The following is a 20,032-nucleotide window of genomic DNA, read 5'->3' as shown; positions in this document are numbered from 1 at the left end:
CCGTCGAACCAGAAGAGCAGTTATGAACGGGGGCTGGCAAGTTCTCAGCGGTTTCTGCCGATGAGCGTGCTGGCACGTTTTCATAGGTTTCTGCAGACAAATATGGCATGTGGCCGTACAAACAACACTTAACAATAACAGTAACAAACAACATTAAACAACGTGCTGCAGGTTCCATCAGAAAGTACACCGTTTTCTCCCAAGCGGTTCCTTTTTAAAACATCATCTGGACACCTCAGTTATCAGTTGCGAACAAGGTCGCAAAGGGGTTCTCACTTTGGGAGTCAGACTCAAAGTCGTCATCTTCTCCCGGATGCCATACTCTCGAATGTATCAGGGCTGATAGGGCTGCATGGTGCGATTTGGGGTCCATCTCGTCGTTCCGGATGAGACTGTATGAGTTGTTGCGGTGCCAAAAGGTGGTGTCTAGTTCTGTGGGGACGGAATTGTCATCGTAGGGCGGTGGTCTTTGGTGGGGTTTGTTGAGGAATGTGATGAGGAAGGGATCACTCGAATCGTGGTCCGATTCACTGGGTGTGGGTCCTGTTGCCTGGGGATAGTAGGGATGCGTACTGTGGCTGTTGTCTGAGTCACAGTCGCTGTCGCTGCTGCTGCAGTCTGTGGGCGTTCCGGGGCGAAGTCTAGAGGTCGGGTGGAGTCGAGGGCGAGTCCGTGGATGTGGTGGGCGTGTTAGGGGAGGGTAGAGATACGTTGGCTGTGGGTGGGGTGTGGTCTGCTGCGTCGAGCATGATGTGATGAACGTGGTTGGACTGTGGGCCATATGCCTTAAGCTGGTTAATATGGAACATCGCAGTGTTTCCATTGGGGTACTTAATTTTATACACTGAGGGGCTTACTTTGTCCACAATGGAGTACGGACCCGAATACTTTGGTGACAGGAATGTGCTGGGGTTGTAAATTGCGAGCATGACCTGCTGTCCTACCTCAAACGCATGCACGGTCTTGTCGAAACAGGCCTTGCTCTGTTTCTTCCTTGTGCCTAATCGTACTGCAACTGCTAGCTGAGCTGTTTCCACTAACTGTTTGACTGCGTTCTCATGTGTGAGGGCAGGGCACTTCGGGGTTGGTCAAGTCCAATCCTAATAAAAATTCTGTGCCTTTCATGGGGCGTCCGGTCGTGAGAGTGTGTGGGGTTTAACCTGTGGATGTTGAAATAGTATTTCTCAAAAACATCAGCGCAAAGGGAGGACTGAATCCCAAGTGGTGTTGTTTTGTTGGACCATTTTTGCGAGGGTGGCTTTTAGGGTCCGATTCATGCGCTCCACGATACCACTTGACTGGGGGTGGTATGCGATGTGGAATTTTTGGGTAATGCCAAATATCGTGAGGACGTTCTTCATGACACGTCCCGTAAAATGGGAACCTTGGTCGGATTCAATGCTGCGGGGGAGTCCCCAGCTTGTAAAAGTGTGGTGGGTTAAGATCTTTGCGGTGGTCTTTGCCGTGTTTGTTCCGGATGGGAATGCCTCTACCCATTTCCTAAAAGTGTCTATGACGACTAATACGTACTTGTAACCATTCCTGCAAGGGGGCAATGGTCCTATAAAATCGATCTGGAGGTTAGTCCAGGGGCCGTTAACAGGGCGGGTGTGACTAAGCTGAGCCTTCTTTGCCTATCTGTCCGGATTGTTCTGGGCACAGATAAGGCAATTCTTAACGTAGTGCGTTATGTCTTCTTTTAAACTTGGCCACCAACAGAGCTGCCTGAGGTGGGCTGTAGTGGGATCAATTCCCTGATGCCCATGACTGTCATGGAACAAACAAATCAGTTGATTCCTGTCCTGTTCAGGAACCACATAAAGGGTGTCTTTTAGCACCACACCATCATGTGTGGTCAGTGCATTTTTAAATCTATCATATGGTGCTGTAAATTGTCCTTTTAAAATCTCCCTGAGATTGCTATCCTGCTTCTGGGCCTGCACTAAATCCTTGATATTAGTCTGCGAGACCTGAACTGCATTCACTAGCGCGCTTTCGGGAGGTGTCCAAAAATATCCATGCCTGGAACTTGCTTTTGCCAGTGCATCGGCCTTTGCATTTCCGGGGGGGGGGGGGGGAAGGAACGGTGGTGACTGCGAATTTTAACAATACCAAAGGTCCTGTCCTGTGCTTTCTCTAAAATGTGGCGGAGCAGTGGGGCTGAAGGGAGGGGTTTTCCGTCTGCGGAAACAAATCCTCTTGCTTTCCACAGGGGTAGGAATTCTGTAAGGCTGTTGCAGACACAGAGGCTGTCTGAGTATATGTCTGCTGGGCTGGGGAAGGAATCTGGGTGATCCACAATGTACGCAACGGCTGCTAGTTCTGCCGCCTGCGCGCCCAAGTGGCCTGGTAACTTTAACGAGATCTCTTCTCGGGCGCGTCCCTGTGCGTCCTCAACATTTATGCCGCATCCTGTAATGCGCTTCCCGTCTAATACTGTGGAAGAACCATCCACATAAATCCTTAAAGGTGCGTACGTGTCTGTGTGCTGGGGGCTCTGGGGTGTACTACCTATCTTTCTGGGGGGTGTTTTCGCAATAAAGGGGCCTGTGTTGTGGTGCGGTGAGATGATTTCACATTTGTGGGTGGTGCCTGGGTACTGAAGGTTATCGGCTAAGAAAGTGTGGGTCTTGGTCCTTTTAACAGTGATGTCCCGTCCCTGCAAAAGAAGGGTCCATCTAGCTACTCTAATTTGGCTAACTGTACCGTCCTTAAGTCGTCCGTCAAGTAAAAGTTGGGTGGGGGTGTGTTCTGTGAGGATTGTGATGGGGTTTAGTCTCATTATGTAGGAAAAATACTGAACTGCCCAGAAAACTGCGAGCAGGTGCCTTTCACAGTCCGAAAATCCCTGCTCCACAGGATCTAAAAGTCTAGAGGTGTAAGCCAAGGGTCTTAACTGTTCGTGCCGTTCCTGGAGGAGCACGGCCGAAAGGGTGCGGTCGGTGAGAGCTATCTCTATAGCATAGGGGGAAAGCGGGTCTGGAACCTGTAGTGCGGGGGCTGCAATGAGGGCTCTTTTCAAAGCATCCACAGCATCCGTATGTTGCGGAAGCCATTCCCAAGAGGCTCCTTTCTTTAGCAGTTCCGAGAGGGGCGCTGCCTTGCTGACGAAACCGTCAATGTGGTTTCGGCAGTCACCAACCAGTCCTAAAAATGACCGGAGGGCTGAAACATTCTGGGGAAGGGGCAATTTGGCAATCGAGTCAGTTCTTTTGTGCTCAATCTCGCGTTTACCGTGCGTGATAATCGTACCCAAATATATCACTTTGTTTTCCAAAACCTGGGCCTTTTTGGGGTTTACTTTACAACCAATTTTCTATAGGAGTTCCAGGAGTTCGGTCAGAAGCTCGATTTGCTCTGCCTTGGTGTCTGTCTGCAGTAATAGGTCGTCCACATACTGGACCAGACATTCGGGGCGAGAACATTTCGATAATCCGTTTGTCAGCTGTCGGTGGGAAATGGAGGGGGAGTTGTGAAATCCTTGTGGGAGGCATGTCCACGTGTACTACTGATTTTTAAAAGTGAAGGCAAATTTGTATTGGCACGCTTTCGCCAATGGAATGGACCAAAATCCATTACTGACGTCCAAAACCGTAAAATATTGTGGGTTGAGTCCCTGTTTGAGCATGGTCTCGGGACTTGTGGCTACCGTGGTGGCTGCTGCGGGGGTGACTTTGTTGAGTTCCCGGTAATCAATGGTCAGTCGCCATGATCCATCGGGCTTTCTCACTGGCCATATCGGGCATTATTAGTGGAGGCTACTGATCTGAGTACGCCCTGCTCTAATAAGCTGCCGATCACTTTTGAGATTTCTCCCTCTTCCTCTTGGGGAAATCCGTATTGCTTTTGGGGTCTAGGGTCAGGTCCTGTGATTTGAACGGAACCAGTCATCCGGCCACAGTCGTGTTTGTGGGTCGCGAATGCTGTCCTCTGCTTCTGCAGAACTGCCCTAACCTGCTTGTCTGTGCTAATCGTGGTCGGGTCAAACCAAAATTCGCCGACTACGCCAATCTTGTTTCCGTATTCACCTATTGTGAGCGTTGCGGGGGCTCTAGCGGATTTTGCCATTTTCTAAACACATTGGTTTACAGGATCGAATGAAAGGTGGTTGGAGTTCATAAAGTCAATTCCCAAAATGTGTTCTGCTGTGTGGGGTAGATCGACTAAAACTATGGGGTGCTTCGTCGTTATATTGCCAATCTGAATGGGTACAGGGGCTGTGATGTGTCCCTGCTGTGAGTGGCCTGTGAAGCCGCTGAGGGTGATTGTGGCTGTAGTGGGCCACGTGTCTTTCTGAAACATGGTGGAGGAATTAATTGTGGTGCGGGACACTCCTGTGTCCCGGAGAAATTCGATGGGCTGTTTCTGTACTTTTGCTGCAACTACTGGTCGGCTGGACCTATCCCAAAGGGTGTCGCAGACCCAACTGGGGGAGCCCGAAGACAGTCAGTCTGTTCCATTCATGTCCGTCTGGTCTGAACGGGTGCTCACACTATGTATGGGCTCTGTCCTATTCTTATTCAGAGTGCCTGCCTGCTGGGCTCTCTGTGGCTTTCGTGGGGCATTGCATTCTCGTGCAAAGTGTCCTAGCTGTCCACAGTTGTAACACTCCTGTGGCTTTTGTGGGGGGCTGTTCCTGCCTTCGTTCACCCATGCGGGGTTCTGGTGCGTTTTCACCACTTGGATGTCTGCTTCTGCCTGCTGTTCCTTGGGTTTCCTAACTGCGGGTTTGCTTTGTACAGACTGCTCTCAGGTGCGGGACAATCTTTTTAAAACCCATTTCTCATTGTGGGCTTCCTCTGAGGGGTCATAATTCGTACAGGCTTTTTGTCCTGCCTCTGTGGCATGGCAGATAAGGGTGCGGGTCCATTTGGCCATACCGTCTTGGGACAAATGGGCGCGGTCTAAGTTACCGAAAACTGCTGTGAAATGAATCCACAGGCGTCCAGCAAACGCTGTGGGGTGTTCCGTCTTTTTCTGCCTGCACTTATTCAGGCTTTCTACGGGGTCACCTCTTTTGTAGCCGATCGTGTCTAGGATCGCTGCGTGGATCTCTGTAAGGGTGCCTCCTCCTACATTCTGTGGGTTGGGAAGGGCTGCTATGACCGAAGGGTCTAAACTCAAAACTGTGAGCTTCACGTGCTCTCGCTCATCCAGGCTGTACATGGTCGCCTGCTGCTTTACTCTGGCAAAGAAGTGGTGGGGGTCTGAGGTGGGGAGGAACGGTGTGATTTTCTCGCACGCGTCCCGTAATTGGGTCACGGTTAAGGGGGTGGTATAAAGAAATTCTGTCTCTCTGTCCGATGTGACTGTGCGGTGGGTGGTTACTGGATTCATTGGTGCCTGAACTATCTGCGATGTGGGGGGTTGGGGCGCCTTTCTTGTGCACATGTTCCCTGCACATATCTATGCGCGGTATCATTTAATTCTTCCCAATCCTGGCCGTCTTCTGTGTCTAACTGGGATCCAAAGGTGCTGTGGAATCCATTCTGAACTGAAAGCAATCTGCTTCCTGCACTTCGCATGATCTAGTGAACTTTGTCTGTGCTCCGTGGTGGTAGTGTAGCCACCTAAATTGGCCAACTCCCGATTTAAAATGGCGAACAGCAAAGGCTGATGGGACAGTCAGCCAACATAGACAGAAACCAGCAGGTGCAGGTTTGCTGTGTATTTAACTCTGCAAAAGGCCAGACAACATCGATACCAGCGACCATCAGCATAATAATGTAGCAGCCATCTACATACTAATGAGCAATCCCCGGGGACAATAGCAACATTTGGGACACTCAAAACTAAGCCAGACTCCCCGGCGCCAGCAGGAGCCAACACAAAGGAGGTGAACGAACACCTCAAGACCGCCCATCGATCAGGGAACTGCTCCAGTGTTGGAGAAATCGAACCAAGCGATTGGGACAAAGTCCAATCACTTAGAACCAGGTACAGGGTCCGCCCTGAAAGGCGGGAAGCCCCTGGGGACTATAAGAGTTAAGCCCCAAGTTCAAATCGCTCTCGCTCTCTTCATCCTGCCCGGCTCACCCAGCAACACGAACCAACATTGACTGTGACCGGTGCAGTGACCACTGAAAGAAGTAAGTCTTAATTCAACGTCGCTATGAGATAGGCGCTCCTAGCTACCAATCCGTACCAACTTCGAATCCCGCAGACTCCGAACCCGAACAAAAGACCATTTGTTCCCCTGACCTGGTGGGCCAGTCCGAAGTTAGGTATTGGCCTGTTAGTCGTAGAAGTAGCTTAGACGTAGAATTTGTGCATGAGTAGCGATTACTGTGTATAATAAATGTGCTTTGATTTGAATCTTACTAATCGGTGTATTGAGTTATTGATCATTACTTGGACTTGAACCTCGTGGCGGTATCATAAAGATACCTGGCGACTCGAGAGCAAAGGTAATAAAACAGAGCGATTGAACCAACCGGAAAGTTAGCAGCATATTACTGGCGACATCCTGACGGGACCCGATCTAGAAGTGGCTTAACCACTCCGGCAGAACCCAGAATTTGAATTAGAGGTCCAATTGGGAACAGAAAACCACAAGTGTTCAAGCAGTTCTGATCAATACTCATAATTCGGAAGTGTGTATATGCATGCGTAACTAACAGGGCGATAAGGTGGACTGATAGATTTTTTGTTGCGACAAAACTGTTGGGAGTTTGTATTTCGGAAAATGGCGAAAGCCGTACCCGTATTTACAGCACCGCCTTAGTCCCCCTCGTTCCAAATTTAAAGAGCAGCATTCGGATAGGAAAGATGGCAATGCAACGCCTCATGAACCCCGAGGAATTTATGGTCGCAGCAACCAGCAGCAGTAGAGTGGGACAATGTCCCATTTGGGAGGACGAGATCAGGAAATATCTCAAAGGGAAGGGATGGCCCCTTTGGAGTGAATTCTGTGACAACGAGGAATCAGGCCCTGGGAGTATAGGACATACTTGGTGTGAGAACCTGAGCGAGATTCACAAGAAGAGCTGAGGAAAAGCTCGCAAACCGATGGCAATCGTGTCCTGCTTGGCACAGTTGCGAGGCACAGAGGAGGTCGTTAGGACGCTCCAGAAAGAAGCAGAAGGCATACATCGAATGAGTAAGGTCAATGTAAGCGAGGTAGAAAGAGAGAACTTAGAATTGAGGAGGAATTTGACAGCAAAAGACGGAGAGGTGGAGGATGCCAAAAGGGCACACCAGTCTTGTCTGGCGCACTTGAGCAGCTTCCAGTCCCAATATGAAAAGGCCTATCTGGACACGCAACGTGGTACGTGAAGAAACAGAGAAGCAGGTAGAGGCATTGCAGAGACAGTGTGGTGACCTGAAGGCAGCGTTAAGAGCACTCCATGCTGCCACCACGGAGCAAAGACAAAGCTCACTAGACCACGCAAAGTGCCGGAAGCAGATTGCAGAGCTGCAATCTTTGCTTTCAGTTCAGAAAGGATTCCAGGAAATCTTTGGAGCAAAGTTAGATGAGGAAGAGGGCCCTGATTGGGAAGAATTAAACGAGACAGCGCAGAGATATGTTCAGGGAATATGTGCGCAGGGAAAGCCACAAAAGAGAAAAGCGCCCCGACCCCCCACAGAGCAGATAGTTCAGGCTCCAATGAACCCAGTAACCACCCACCGCACAGCCACATCGGACGATGCGGAATTTCTATACTCCACCCCCTTAACAGTGACCCAATTACGGGACGCATGCGATAAGATCACACCGTTCCTCCCCACCTCAGACCCCCACCATTTCTTTGCCAGAGTAAAGCAGCAGGTGACCATGTACGGCCTGGATGAGCGAGAGCAGGTAAAGCTCACAGTTTTAAGTTTAGATCCTTCAGTCGGAGCAGCCCTTCCCGACCCACAGAATGTAGGAGGAGGCACCCTTGCAGAAATACATACTGCGATCCTGGATGCGATCGGGTATAACCGGGGTGACCCCGTAGATGGGCTCAACAAATGCTGGCAAAAGAAAGCCGAGCGCCCCACAGCGTTTGCTGGACGCCTGTCGATCCATTTTGCAGCAGTTTTCGGAGACTTAGACCACGCGCATTTGTCCCCAGATGACATGGCCAAATGGACCCTTATCTCCCATGCCACAGAAACAGGACAGAAAGCTTGCGCGAATTATCATCCCTCAGAGGAGGCTCATAACGAGAAGTGGGTAGTAAAAGGATAGTCCCGCGCCTGGGAGCAATCTGTACAAAGCAAACCCGCAGTTAAAAATCCCGAGGAAAATCAAGCCGACGCAGACATACAGGCAGTTACAACACACCAGAACCCCGCATGGGTAAATGAAGGAAAGAACAGCCCCCCACAAAAGTCACAGGAGTGTTACAACTGTGGACAGTTGGGACACTTCGCAAGAGAGTGTAATGCCCCTAGAAAGCCACAGAGAGCCCAGCAGACGGGCACTCTGAGTAAGAAGAAGACAGAGCCCATTCATAGTGTTAGCACCCATTCAGATCAGACGGACCTGACCGGAACAGGCTGACTGTGTACGGGCTCCCCCAGTTGGATCTGCGACACCCTTTGGGATAGGTCCGGACGACCGGTAGTTGCAGCGAAAATTCGGGGACTACCCATCGAGTTTCTCTGGGACACAGGAGGGTCCCGCACCACAATAAATTCCTCCACCCTGTTCCAAAAGGACACGTGGCCCACTACAGCCATTATCACCCTCAGCGGCTTTACAGGCCACTCACAGCAGGGACACATCACAGCCCCTGTACCCATTCAAATCGGCACCATCACCACCAAGCACCCCGTAGTCTTAGTCGATCTGCCCCACACAGCAGAACACATTCTGGGAATCGATTTTATGAATTCCTACAACTTATCATTTGATCCAGTCAACCAGTGTGTCTGGAAAATGGCAAAGTCTGCAAGAGCCCCCGCAACGCCCAACATAGGAGAATACGCGAACAAAATTAGCGCAGTAGGCAAATTTTGGTTCAACCCGACCACGCTTACGGACAAGCAGGTTAGGGCAGTTCTGCAAAAGAACAGGGCAGCATTCGCGACCCACAAGCACGACTGTGGACGGATAACTGGCTCCGTACAAGTAACAGGACCTGACCCTAGACCCAAAAACAATATGGATTTCCCCAAGAGGCAGAGGGCGAAATCACAAAAGTAATCAAAAGCTTATTAGAGCAGGGCGTACTAAGATCAGTAGCCTCCACTAATAATGCCCCGATTTGGCCAGTGAGAAAGCCCAATGGATCATGGCGACTGACCATCGATTACCTGGAACTCAACAAAATCACCCCCGCAGCAGCCCCCACAGTAGCAACAAGTCCCGAGACCATGCTCAAGCAGGGACTCAATTCCCGATTCTTTACGGCTTTGGATGTCTGTAATGGATTCTGGTCCATTCCATTGGCAAAGGCGTGCCAGTACAAATTTGCCTTCATCTTTTAAAAATCAGCAGTACACGTGGACATGCCTGCCACAAGGATTCCACAACTCCCCCTCTATTTTCCACCGACAGCTGGCAAATGGTTTAGCCAAATTCTCTCGCCCCGAATGTCTGGTCCAGTACGTAGACTACCTACTACTGCAGACAGACACCAAGGAAGAGCACATCGAGCTTCTATCCGAACTCTTGGAATTCTTACACTCAATTGGTTGTAAAGTTAACCCCAAAAAGGCCCAGATTTTGGAAGATAAGGTGATATATTTAGGTACAATTATCACACATGGTAAACGCGAGATCGAGCATAAATGGATTGACGTGATTGCTAAATTGCCCCTTCCCCAGAATGTTTCAGCCCTCCGGTCGTTTTTAGGATTGGTTGGCTACTGCCGAAACCACATTGACGGTTTCGCCAGCAAGGCAGCACCCCTCTCAGACCTCCTAAAGAAAGGAGCCCCCTGGGAATGGCTTCCGCAGCATACGGATGCTGTGGACTCTTTAAAACAGGCACTCATAGCAGCCCCCGCACTACAAGTTCCAGACCCGCTTTCCCCTTACGCCATAGAGGTAGCGACCACAGACCGCACCCTTTCAGCCGTGCTCCTCCAGGAACGGCACGAACAGTTAAGGCCCGTAGCTTACGCCTCCATAATTTTAGATGCTGTGGAGCAGGGATTTTCAGCCTGTGAGAGGCACCTGCTCACAGTATTTTGGGCAGTTCAGTATTTTTTGGGACTGAACCCCATCACAATCCTCACAGAACACACCCCCACCCAACTTTTACTGGACGGACGACTCAAATACAATACAGTCAGTCAAATAAGAGCAGCCAGATGGACCCTTCTTTTGCAGGGATGGGACATCACTGTTAAAAGGACAAAGACCAACGCTTTTTTTAGCCAACAACCTATAGTACCCCGGAACCCCCCATGAATGTGAAATTATCTCTCCACACCACAACACAGGACTCTTTATTGCTAAAACACCCCCCCAGAAAGATAGGTAGTTCAACCCAGAGCCCCAAGCACACAGACACGTGCGAACCCATAAGGATATATGTGGATGGATCTTCCACAGTACTGGATGGGAAGCACAGAACAGGTTGCGGTATATATGTCGAGGACGCACAGGGACGCGCCCTAGAAGAAATAGCAATAAAACTTCCAGGACACTTAGGCGCGCAGGCAGCAGAGCTTGCGGACATCGCATATATAGTGGAACACCCAGATTCCTTCCCCAGCCCAGCAGACATATACTCGGACAGCCTCTATGTCTGCAACAGCCTTACGGAATTCCTACCCCTGTGGAAAGCAAGAGGATTTGTTTCCGCAGATGGAAAACCCCTCCCTTCAGCCCCATTGCTCCGTCACATCTTGGAGGGAGCACAGAACAGGACTTTTGGGATAGTCAAAGTTCGAAGTCACCATCATTCCTCTCCCCCCTGGAAATGTAAAAGCTGACGCAGTGGCTAAAGCAGGTTCCAGGCATGGATATATTTGGACACCCCCCGAAAGCGCACCAGTGAATGCAGTTCAGGTCTCACAGACTCGGATCAAGGATCTAGTGGAGGCCCAGGAGCAGGACAACAATCTCAGGGAGATTTTAAAAGGAAACTATCCAGCACCCTAAGAGAGATTTAAAAATGCTCTGACCACACATGACGGTGTGGTGTTAAAAGACACCCTTTATGTGGTTCCTGAACAGGACAGGAATCAACTGATTTGTTTATTCCATGACGGTCATGGACATCAGGGAATCGATCCCACTACAGCCCACCTCAAGCAGCTTTGTTGGTGGCCGAATTTAAAGGACGATGTAAATCACTACATCGAGAATTGTCTTACCTGTGCCCAGAATAATCCGGACAGATATGCCAAAAAGGCTCAACTCAGTCACACCCGACCCGTTAATGGCCCCTGGACTAACCTCCAGATTGATTTTATAGGACCATTGCCCCGTTGCAGGAATGGTTATAAATATGTACTCGTGGTGATAGACACGTTTACAAAATGGGTGGAAGCATTCCCATCCAGACCTGATGGGACTGACACGGCAAAGACCACAGCCAAGATTTTGACCCACCACATCTTTACAAGATGGGGACTCCCCCGCAGCATTGAACCAGACCAAGGTTCCCATTTTACGTGTCATGAAGAACGTCCTCACGATATTTGGCATTACCCAAAAATTCCACATTGCATACCACCCACAGTCGAGTGGTATCGTGGAATGCATGAATCGGAGCCTAAAATCCACCCTCAGAAAAATGGTCCAGCAAAACAACACCACTTGGGACTCAGTCCTCCCTTTTGCGCTGATGTTTTTGCGAAATATAGTTTCAACTTCCACAGGTTACACCCCATACACCCTCATGACCGGACGCCCCATGAAAGGCACAGAATTTTTATTAGGTATAGACTTGACCAGCCCCGAAGTGACGGTCCTCACACACGAGAAAGTAGTAGAACAATTAGTGGATAATGTTAAAACGGCTCAGCTAGCAGCCGCAGCGAAATTGGGCACAAGAAAGAAACAGAGCAAGGCCTGTTTCGATAAGACAGTGCATGCAACTGAGTACAGTGTAGGACAGCAAGTCATGCTCTCCGTATACAACCCCAGCACATTCCTGTCACCAAAGTACTCTGGTCCGTACTCCATTGCGGACAAAGTAAGCCCTTCCGTCTACAAGATAAAGTACCCCAATGGAAAGACTGCGTGGTTCCATATCAACCAGATGAAGGAATATGGAACACAGTCTAACCACGCACACCACGTCATGCTTGACGCAGCACACCACACCCCACCCACAGCCAACGTAACCCTACCATCCCCCACCACGTCCAGCCCAGCCACGGACTCTACCTCGACTCCACCCCTGAAATATACACTCCGCCCCGGAACGCCCACAGACTGCAGCATCAGAGACAGTGACTCGGACGATAGCCACAGCACGCCTCCCTACTATCCCCATGCAACAGGACCCACACCCAGCGAATCTGACCACGATTCGAGTGATCCCTTCATGATCACTTTCCTGAACAAACCCCACCACCGGCCACCGACCTACAATGACGACCCTGATTCCGTCCCCACACAACTAGACACCACCTATTGGCACAGAGATAGCTCGTACAGACTCGTCCGGAATGACGAGAGCGATCCGAAATCATACCAAGCAGCCCTTTCAGCCGTGATACATTCAAGAGTTTGGCATCCGGGAGAAGGCGACGACCTTGAGTCTGACTCCCAAAACGAGAACCCCTTTGCGACACTGTTCGCAACAGATAACTGAGATGTCCAGATGATGTTTTAAAGAAACCGGTGTCCTGTCTGATGGAACCTGCAGCATGTTTTACGTTGTTTGTACTGTTTTGTTAAATGTTGTATGTTCAGACCGAAAAAAAATTTCCACGGCCCCACGCCTTTTCACCGAAACCTCTGAGGACTTGCCCACAGAGACTTGCTATTGGCCAGACACTAGTTCAGATGAACTAGTTTGTCTGCAGAGACTTGTTAAAGTCCCAGACGCCAGTTCAGCGGAACTCGTCTGTCGACAGATACCACACACCCGTTCATAACTGCCCTTCTGGTTCGAAGGTAGAACCAAAACGGCAGCCCCCCCATGATGACTACATTTCTTGCCCGTTCTTGGTTGCTCAGGCAGTGGAGAAACGGCTTGGGACCCGCCCTGCCTGGGAACCCCACTCTGGTCAGCTACGCTCGGGTAGGGAAGACACTGCATTGGTCACCGTCCTACCCGGGGCCTCCATCCAACTCTTACCCGTCGCGGCTCATACGCACCTCATTTTGGAAAGTTTTAGTTCAAAAAGTTTTGTTTTGTTTCAGGTAACCCTTAGGTTGCCAACCACAAGCTATTTACATCCTGAAACATTTGGATGGTAAACCGCACAGTCTGCGAGACGGCTCGCACTGGTTCATTATTTGGAAGTGTGTCTTGTCCTAAAATTCGGTTGTTGGAAAAAAAAAATGAGGGCGTCACACATAGTGACCAATTATAAAGGGAGTAATTGGCACTAAAGGACAGACAGGCTATCATACGAGATGTTAAACCAAGATAGTAACAGATACTATGCTTCTTTCCACAGAACTCCAGAAGCTCCAGTACCGGAGAAGCGAAGTGAAAGAAGAAGAACCATGAGGACATCCTCCGGATTGTTCATCATGATAATGGACATTTGGTTGCGCACGAATGCGGACCCCATGACCTCAAGCCCCCCAGCCGTTAATGATTCACTTCCCCAAAGTACCCAGAGCCCAGTCGCCAGCGACACCACACCATCTTGGTGTGCCAGGTTTATAACCTGGTATTCCCTGTCCTACGTGATAGAATCCTTATTGGTATTGGCGATACTCTGCTGCATCGTGCAGACTATTCGTCTGAGAAAATGGAGAAGGAGAGCCTACCGCGCTCGCACCCCGGTATATAGAATCAGATCCCCTATTTTCGGATACGACCAGACCCCCGACCCCCAAGATCTATAATAAATAGCATTCGTTTGCGTTTTTGTTGTAAATAAAGAAATGTTCATGAGCAATTGTACGATCCTGAGCTTGACTGCCAAGCCAGGAAAAATGTGTATAAACTGCTCTGATTTTGTTTGTATGGTTGAGGAAGTTAGAGTGATGAAATGTTTAAGTGAGTGTAGTGTATTAAGGATAGTTAGAGGTTCTCATTTTCTTGTTTTGTAATGCATGTCCCTGTTTGACATAGCACCCCTTAGAATTGTCAGTTAAAACGTTTTTGCATAGTTATGGTCAGTGTAGAGGCCATGAAAGAAGTGCTCACAGGGTCAGGGAATGGAAAGCAATGTAGTTACGTGATCCTTCACGCTTCGCATTAGGATCACAAGGAGGGAGTGTAGCCACCTAAATTGGCCAACTCCTGATTCAAAATGGCGAACGGCAAAGGCTGATGGGACAGTCAGCCAACATAGACAGAAACCAGCAGGTGCAGGTTTGCTGTGTATTTAACTCTGCAAAAGGCCAGACAACATCGATACCAGCGACCATCAGCATAATAATGTAGCAGCCATCTACATACTAATGAGCAATCCCCGGGGACAATAGCAACATTTGGGACACTCAAAACTAAGTCAGACTCCCCGGCGCCAGGAGGAGCCAACACAAAGGAGGTGAACGAACACCTCAAGACCGCCCATCGATCAGGGAACCGCTCCAGTATTGGAGAAATCGAACCAAGCGATTGGGACAAAGTCCAATCACTTGGGACCAGGTACAGGGTCTGCCCCGAAAGGCGGGAAGCCCCTGGGGACTATAAGAGTTAAGCCCCAAGTTCAAATCGCTCTCTCTCTCTTCGTCCTGCCCGGCTCACCCAGCAACACGAACCAACATTGACCGTGACAGTGCAGTGACCACCAAAATTCAACGCTCGCTACAAATTAGGCGCTCCTAGCTACCAATCCGTACCAACTTCGAATCTCGCAGACTCCGAACCCGAACAAAAGGCCATTTGTTCCCCTGACCTGGTGGGCCAGTCCGAAGTTAAGTATAGGCCTGTTAGTTGTAGAAGTAGCTTAGACGTAGAATTTGTGCATGAGTAGCAATTACGGTGTATAATAAATGTGCTTTGATTTGAATCTTACTAATCGGTGTATTGAGTTATTGATCATTACTTGGACTTGAACCTCGTGGCGATATTATAAAGATACCTGGCGACTCGAGAGCAAAGGTAATAAAACAGAGCAATTGAACCAACCGGAAAGTTAGCAACAGTAGCATGGAGTGCTCGTAATGCTGCTTTCAGGTCGCTACACTGCCTTTGCAATGCCTCTACCTGTTTCTCTGTTTCCTCTCTTACCAGGACTGCACGTTGCGTGTCCTGATAGGCTTTTTCGTACTGTGGCTGGAAACTGCTTTGGTGCGCCAGACAAGACTGGTGTGCCCGCTTGGCATCATCCACCTCTCCATCCTTTGCTGCTAACTTCCTTCTCGACTCTATGTTCTCTTTCTCAACCTCACTTACATCAATCTTACTCATTCAATGTATGCCTTCTACTTCTTTCTGGAGCGTCCTAACGACCTGCTCTGTGCCTCGCAACTGTGCCAAGCTGGACATGATTGCCATCGGCTTGTGAGCTTTCCCTAAGCTCTTCTTGTGGATCTCGCTCAGGGTCTCCCACCAAGTATGTCTTATACTCCAGGGGCCTGATTCCTCATTGTCACAGAATTCACTCCAAAGGGGCCATCCCTTCCCTTTGAGATATTTCCTGATCTCCTCTTCCCAAACGGGACACTGACCTACTCTACTGCTGGTCGCTGCGACCACAACTTCTTCAGGGTTCATGAGGCGTTGCATTGCCTGCATTGCCATCTTTCCTCTCTAAATACTCTCTTAAAATTTGGAACGAGGGGTACTAAGGCGGTGCTGGAATTACGGGTACGGCTTTTGCCATTTTCCGGAATACAAACTCCCGACAGTTTTTCGCAACAAAAATCTATCAGTTTTACCTCATAGCCCTGTTAGTTACGCATGCATTAACACACTTCCGAATTATGAGGATTGATCAGAACTGCTTGAACACTTGTAGTTTTTGTGTTCCCAATTGGATTCTAATTCAAATTTTGGGTTCTCCCGGAGTGGTTAGGCCACTTCTAAATCGGGTCCCGTCAGGAAGTTGCCAGTAATATGCTGCTAACTTTTGGTTGGCTCTTAATTTGTAATTTGCTCTGTTCGTTTAATCTTTGCTCTAGAGTCACCAGGTATCTTTATGATACCGCCACGAGGTTCAAGTTCAAGTAATGATCAATAACTCAACACACCGATTAGTAAGATTCAAATCAAAACACATTTATTATACACAGTAAATCACTACTCATGCATAAACTCTACTTTCTAGACTATTCCTATCACTAAACGGCCTATACTTAGCTTCGTAATTGGTCCACCAGGTCAGGGGAACAAATGGCCTTTCGTTCAGGTCCTGAGTCTGCAGGATTCAAAAGCTGGTATGGACTTGTAGCTAGGAGCGCCTATCTCGTAGCGAGCGTTGACTGGAGACTTACTTGGTTGATGCGGCAGCTTAGACAGGTCACTCTCACGGGTTGATTCAAGTTGCTGAGTGACCCTGCCAAAGAAGGACGATTTGAACTTGGGGGCTTATAGTCCCCAGGGGCTTCCCGCCCTTCGGGGCAGACCACGTACCTGGTTCCAAATGATAGGACTGCGTTCCGATCATTTGGATCGATTTCTCCAATACTGGAGTTGTTCCTTGATCGCTGGGCGGTCCATAAATGTCCGTTGGCCTTCCTTTGTCTTGGCTCCTGCTGGCGCCGAGGAGTCTGGCTTGGTTTTATTCACCTTGAATGTTGCAACTGTGCCTTGGAATTGCTCATTACTATGCAGATGGCTGCTGGTTTCAGTGCTGTCTGGTTTTTGCAAGTTTCAATACACATGATTTCTGCACTTGCTCAATTTTACCTGTGTTGGCTGAATTTCCCTTCAGTCTTTGCCATTCTCCATTTTAAGTCGGGAAGCGGCTGCACCTTCCAAAATCAAAGTTTGAAAGTTGTCCTCCATTTTAGCAATCCAGCCTTTTAACTGCCTATTCTTTCATACCTCCTGCAGGGACTATTTATGGTCCTAGTTGGTGGTTAACAGTTAATTGTCTACTCATTAGCTAATCAGACACACACATACTTTTGGATTATAATGAATTGTGCAGAAAAGGAATGGTGCTGCTCACAACACGGCATCTTAATTTTGGATAGTTGTTTGGAGGTTTTGGATATATAATTTGTACTATGGCAAAGTTTCTTATGTCACCTAAAGTTTCAAAGTCTGAGTCCTACAGTGACTAGTTATCTCTCTGCTCATGTCATACCGATTAACTGCTGTGTTGTAAAGCCACAGACCCTCTCAGTGATTCCTGTTAGAATCATTAGCATTTTAACCATAAAGCTGATACTTTATCTGATTCTAATATACATTACAGGACTGTTTTAAGGCAATAATGCAGCTATTTCATTCAAACAGTACAGTCGGAAAATATATCTCATAAGTTAAGATTCCAATAACTTCATTCTTGAGGCATTCGATAAGGAACTAACTTTTCAAGTGCATTCTTGTATGTTATAATTCCCAAAATCAATTATTTCAACTGTATCTGATTTGATATAGTTTTATATCCTCTCTATTTTTTGAAAATATTTTTATTAAGTTTTCATGCACTAAATGATCTGTTTGAGCTGCTCGCAGAAAAATACTTTTCACTGTACCTTGGTTCACGTGACAATAAACAAATCCAATCCAATCAATTATTTTAACTATCTAATTATTTATAGTTTTATGTCCTTCCCATTTTTTGATGGGATAATCATCATAAAATCTCTGTGTACAACAAAATGAGCTTCTACATAAAAAATTTTATGCACCGCTTTATTGTTTATTATTTGATAAGTTTATAGCATGTGCCTATCTGCTTCCTTTAATTATTTTAATCATGAGATAAACATTCAAGATCCCACTGAAACTCTAACCACAAGTACAGATAATAGATATGTAATGTTCTATTCTTCCCCACAGGTCAATACTGAAGTCACAAGAAGAAAAAAGAGGCCAGAATTCATGAAACAGCGTACAGGAAACGATTTATTCACAAACAATTTATTGTTTAGGTACCGAATGAAGATTGACGTTTATACAAGCTTGCAGTATGGTCACTTATTCATCTTTCTGTTTTGTCGATCGTAGTTGTGTGAAACAATCAACAAGTGTTGTATCTTCTCAATTAGACCAAATACTTTTGTATTTTTTCAGCTATGTAATTAAGTGTTAGTTTAAATATCGCGGTAAACGCTAAGAGAATGTTGCTGCGACACTATTGCAATATTGGGCCTTCTTACTGAAAATAAGGTTGTGTATTGATGCATTGTTTGGAAAAACATTTATGGGGTTATTTTGAATTTTTTGCATAGTTCAGTTAGTTTAGAATTTTCAGACAACTGTCTTCAGGCGAAGTTATTTCCCCATTATTATAATTTGTTTAGTTTGTTATAATTTGAAAATGAAAATCGCTTATTGTCACAAGTAGGCTTCAAATGAAGTTACTGTGAAAAGCCCCTAGTCGCCACATTCCGGCACCTGTTCGGGGAGGCTGTTACGGGAATTTTATTACTGTGATATAATAAGTTCTATCCTACTTTGGACAAAAGTCAAGAAGATTTCATTGATAGTTTGGAACAATAGATGATGTCCTATATGGCATGATAGAAAGATGGTGATAGATAAAGTTTACAAGAGGGAGAAAGAGAGAACAGTTCAGCTGGTTAGCATTGCTGCCTCACTGCGCCATGGTCCAAGGTTCGATTCCGGCTTTGGGTGACTGTGTGGGTTTCCTCCGGGTGCTCTGGTTTCCTCCCACAGTTCAAAGATGTGCAGGTTAGGTGGGGTTACGGGACTAGGGTGGGGGAGTGGGCCTGGGTAGGATGCACTTTCAGAGGGTTGGTGCAGACTCAATGAGCCAAATGGCTTCCTCCTGCACTGTAGGAATTCTGTGGTTCCATGGTTCTATGGTAGGAAGACTTTTTGAGTCAGATGCATTACGGCTCCATTGATGTTGCCTTTGTGCTGTTCAGTGACTGATTTTGGAATGTGGATTGTGTACAGTAGAAGGTGTAATTCTGATTGACATTATTATGTTGGTTCCTCAATGAAATGACTTTGAATTAAGGAATCTTTTGCAAATATATCCTCATGACTGACAAAGCAATAATTCAAACCATTCATATTAAATCTGCACCTAGATTAAACAGCAGCTTCATTAATTATTGATTAAGTGTGTGCACATTGTGCACATTCTCCCCGTGTTTGCGTGGGTTTCACCCCCATAACCCAAAGATGTGCAGGACAGGTGGATTGGCCACGCTAAATTGCCCCTTAATTGGAAAAAACGAATTGGATACTCTAAATTTATATTTTAAAAAGTGAGTGCACATCAGATAGTTCAGTATTTGCAAATGAGGTCAGTTTGGATTTTACTGTTTGCTGCATAAATGTTAAAATATAATTATTTCTCGTAGTTAAACATTGTTGATTTCTGAAAATGTTTGTTTAAAAGAATGTTTGAATCATATTTTATTTTCAAATTTTGTACATGTTTTAGTGAAATGGTCTTGGAATGAAATCCACAGAAGCAGGAGGCAAATATGTCAAGTAATAACTGCTGATTAAAAATTTTGAATCCCAAGTATAAGTTTTACTTAATTTTATACATGCAATTATTCACAATTATTAATTACTAAGATTAAATGCAGTTTTGAAATAATTTGAGTCAAATTTATGATTTGTCTTATGTGCAAGTTGTTTACTAAAATATATCTAAATTGATGTTCAAAATGGAGGTTAACATTTTAAAGCCAGCTTTATGTATAATGCACAAGATATCATTTAACTCTTTAACCATTATTTTCTATATGAACAAAATATCCCATAATTTATTGTGGAGTTTTACATAACCTGTTCTTTTCTTCAAACCATTTTCCCTAGATTTTACATAATCACTGAAACTCATACATAATTCTGAAGTGGAAGCTAAAAGCAATGTGCTGGAATTAAAGACAACATCAAGCAGGAACAATGTG

General features: G+C 47.0%; 1 protein-coding gene across 2 annotated transcripts in view; it reads left to right on the top strand.

The window, feature by feature from the left end:
* The window catches only part of trim54 (tripartite motif containing 54), a 110,466-nt gene extending 90,828 nt beyond the window's left edge, over nucleotides 1-19,638 (top strand). For both annotated transcript variants that reach the window (XM_072499021.1, XM_072499019.1), the window contains one exon: nucleotides 17,976-19,638. Coding sequence is in view for 1 of the 2 variants with exons in the window: in XM_072499019.1 (XP_072355120.1) it covers nucleotides 17,976-17,986 (11 nt within the window). In the remaining variant the exon portion in view is untranslated. The remainder of the gene's footprint in view (nucleotides 1-17,975) is intronic.
* Nucleotides 19,639-20,032: the final 394 nt, after the last annotated feature.

This window comes from Scyliorhinus torazame, chromosome 4 (genome assembly GCF_047496885.1).
Source record: "Scyliorhinus torazame isolate Kashiwa2021f chromosome 4, sScyTor2.1, whole genome shotgun sequence".
Taxonomy (NCBI): domain Eukaryota; kingdom Metazoa; phylum Chordata; class Chondrichthyes; order Carcharhiniformes; family Scyliorhinidae; genus Scyliorhinus; species Scyliorhinus torazame.
This window is presented reverse-complemented; position numbering and strand designations above follow the sequence as displayed.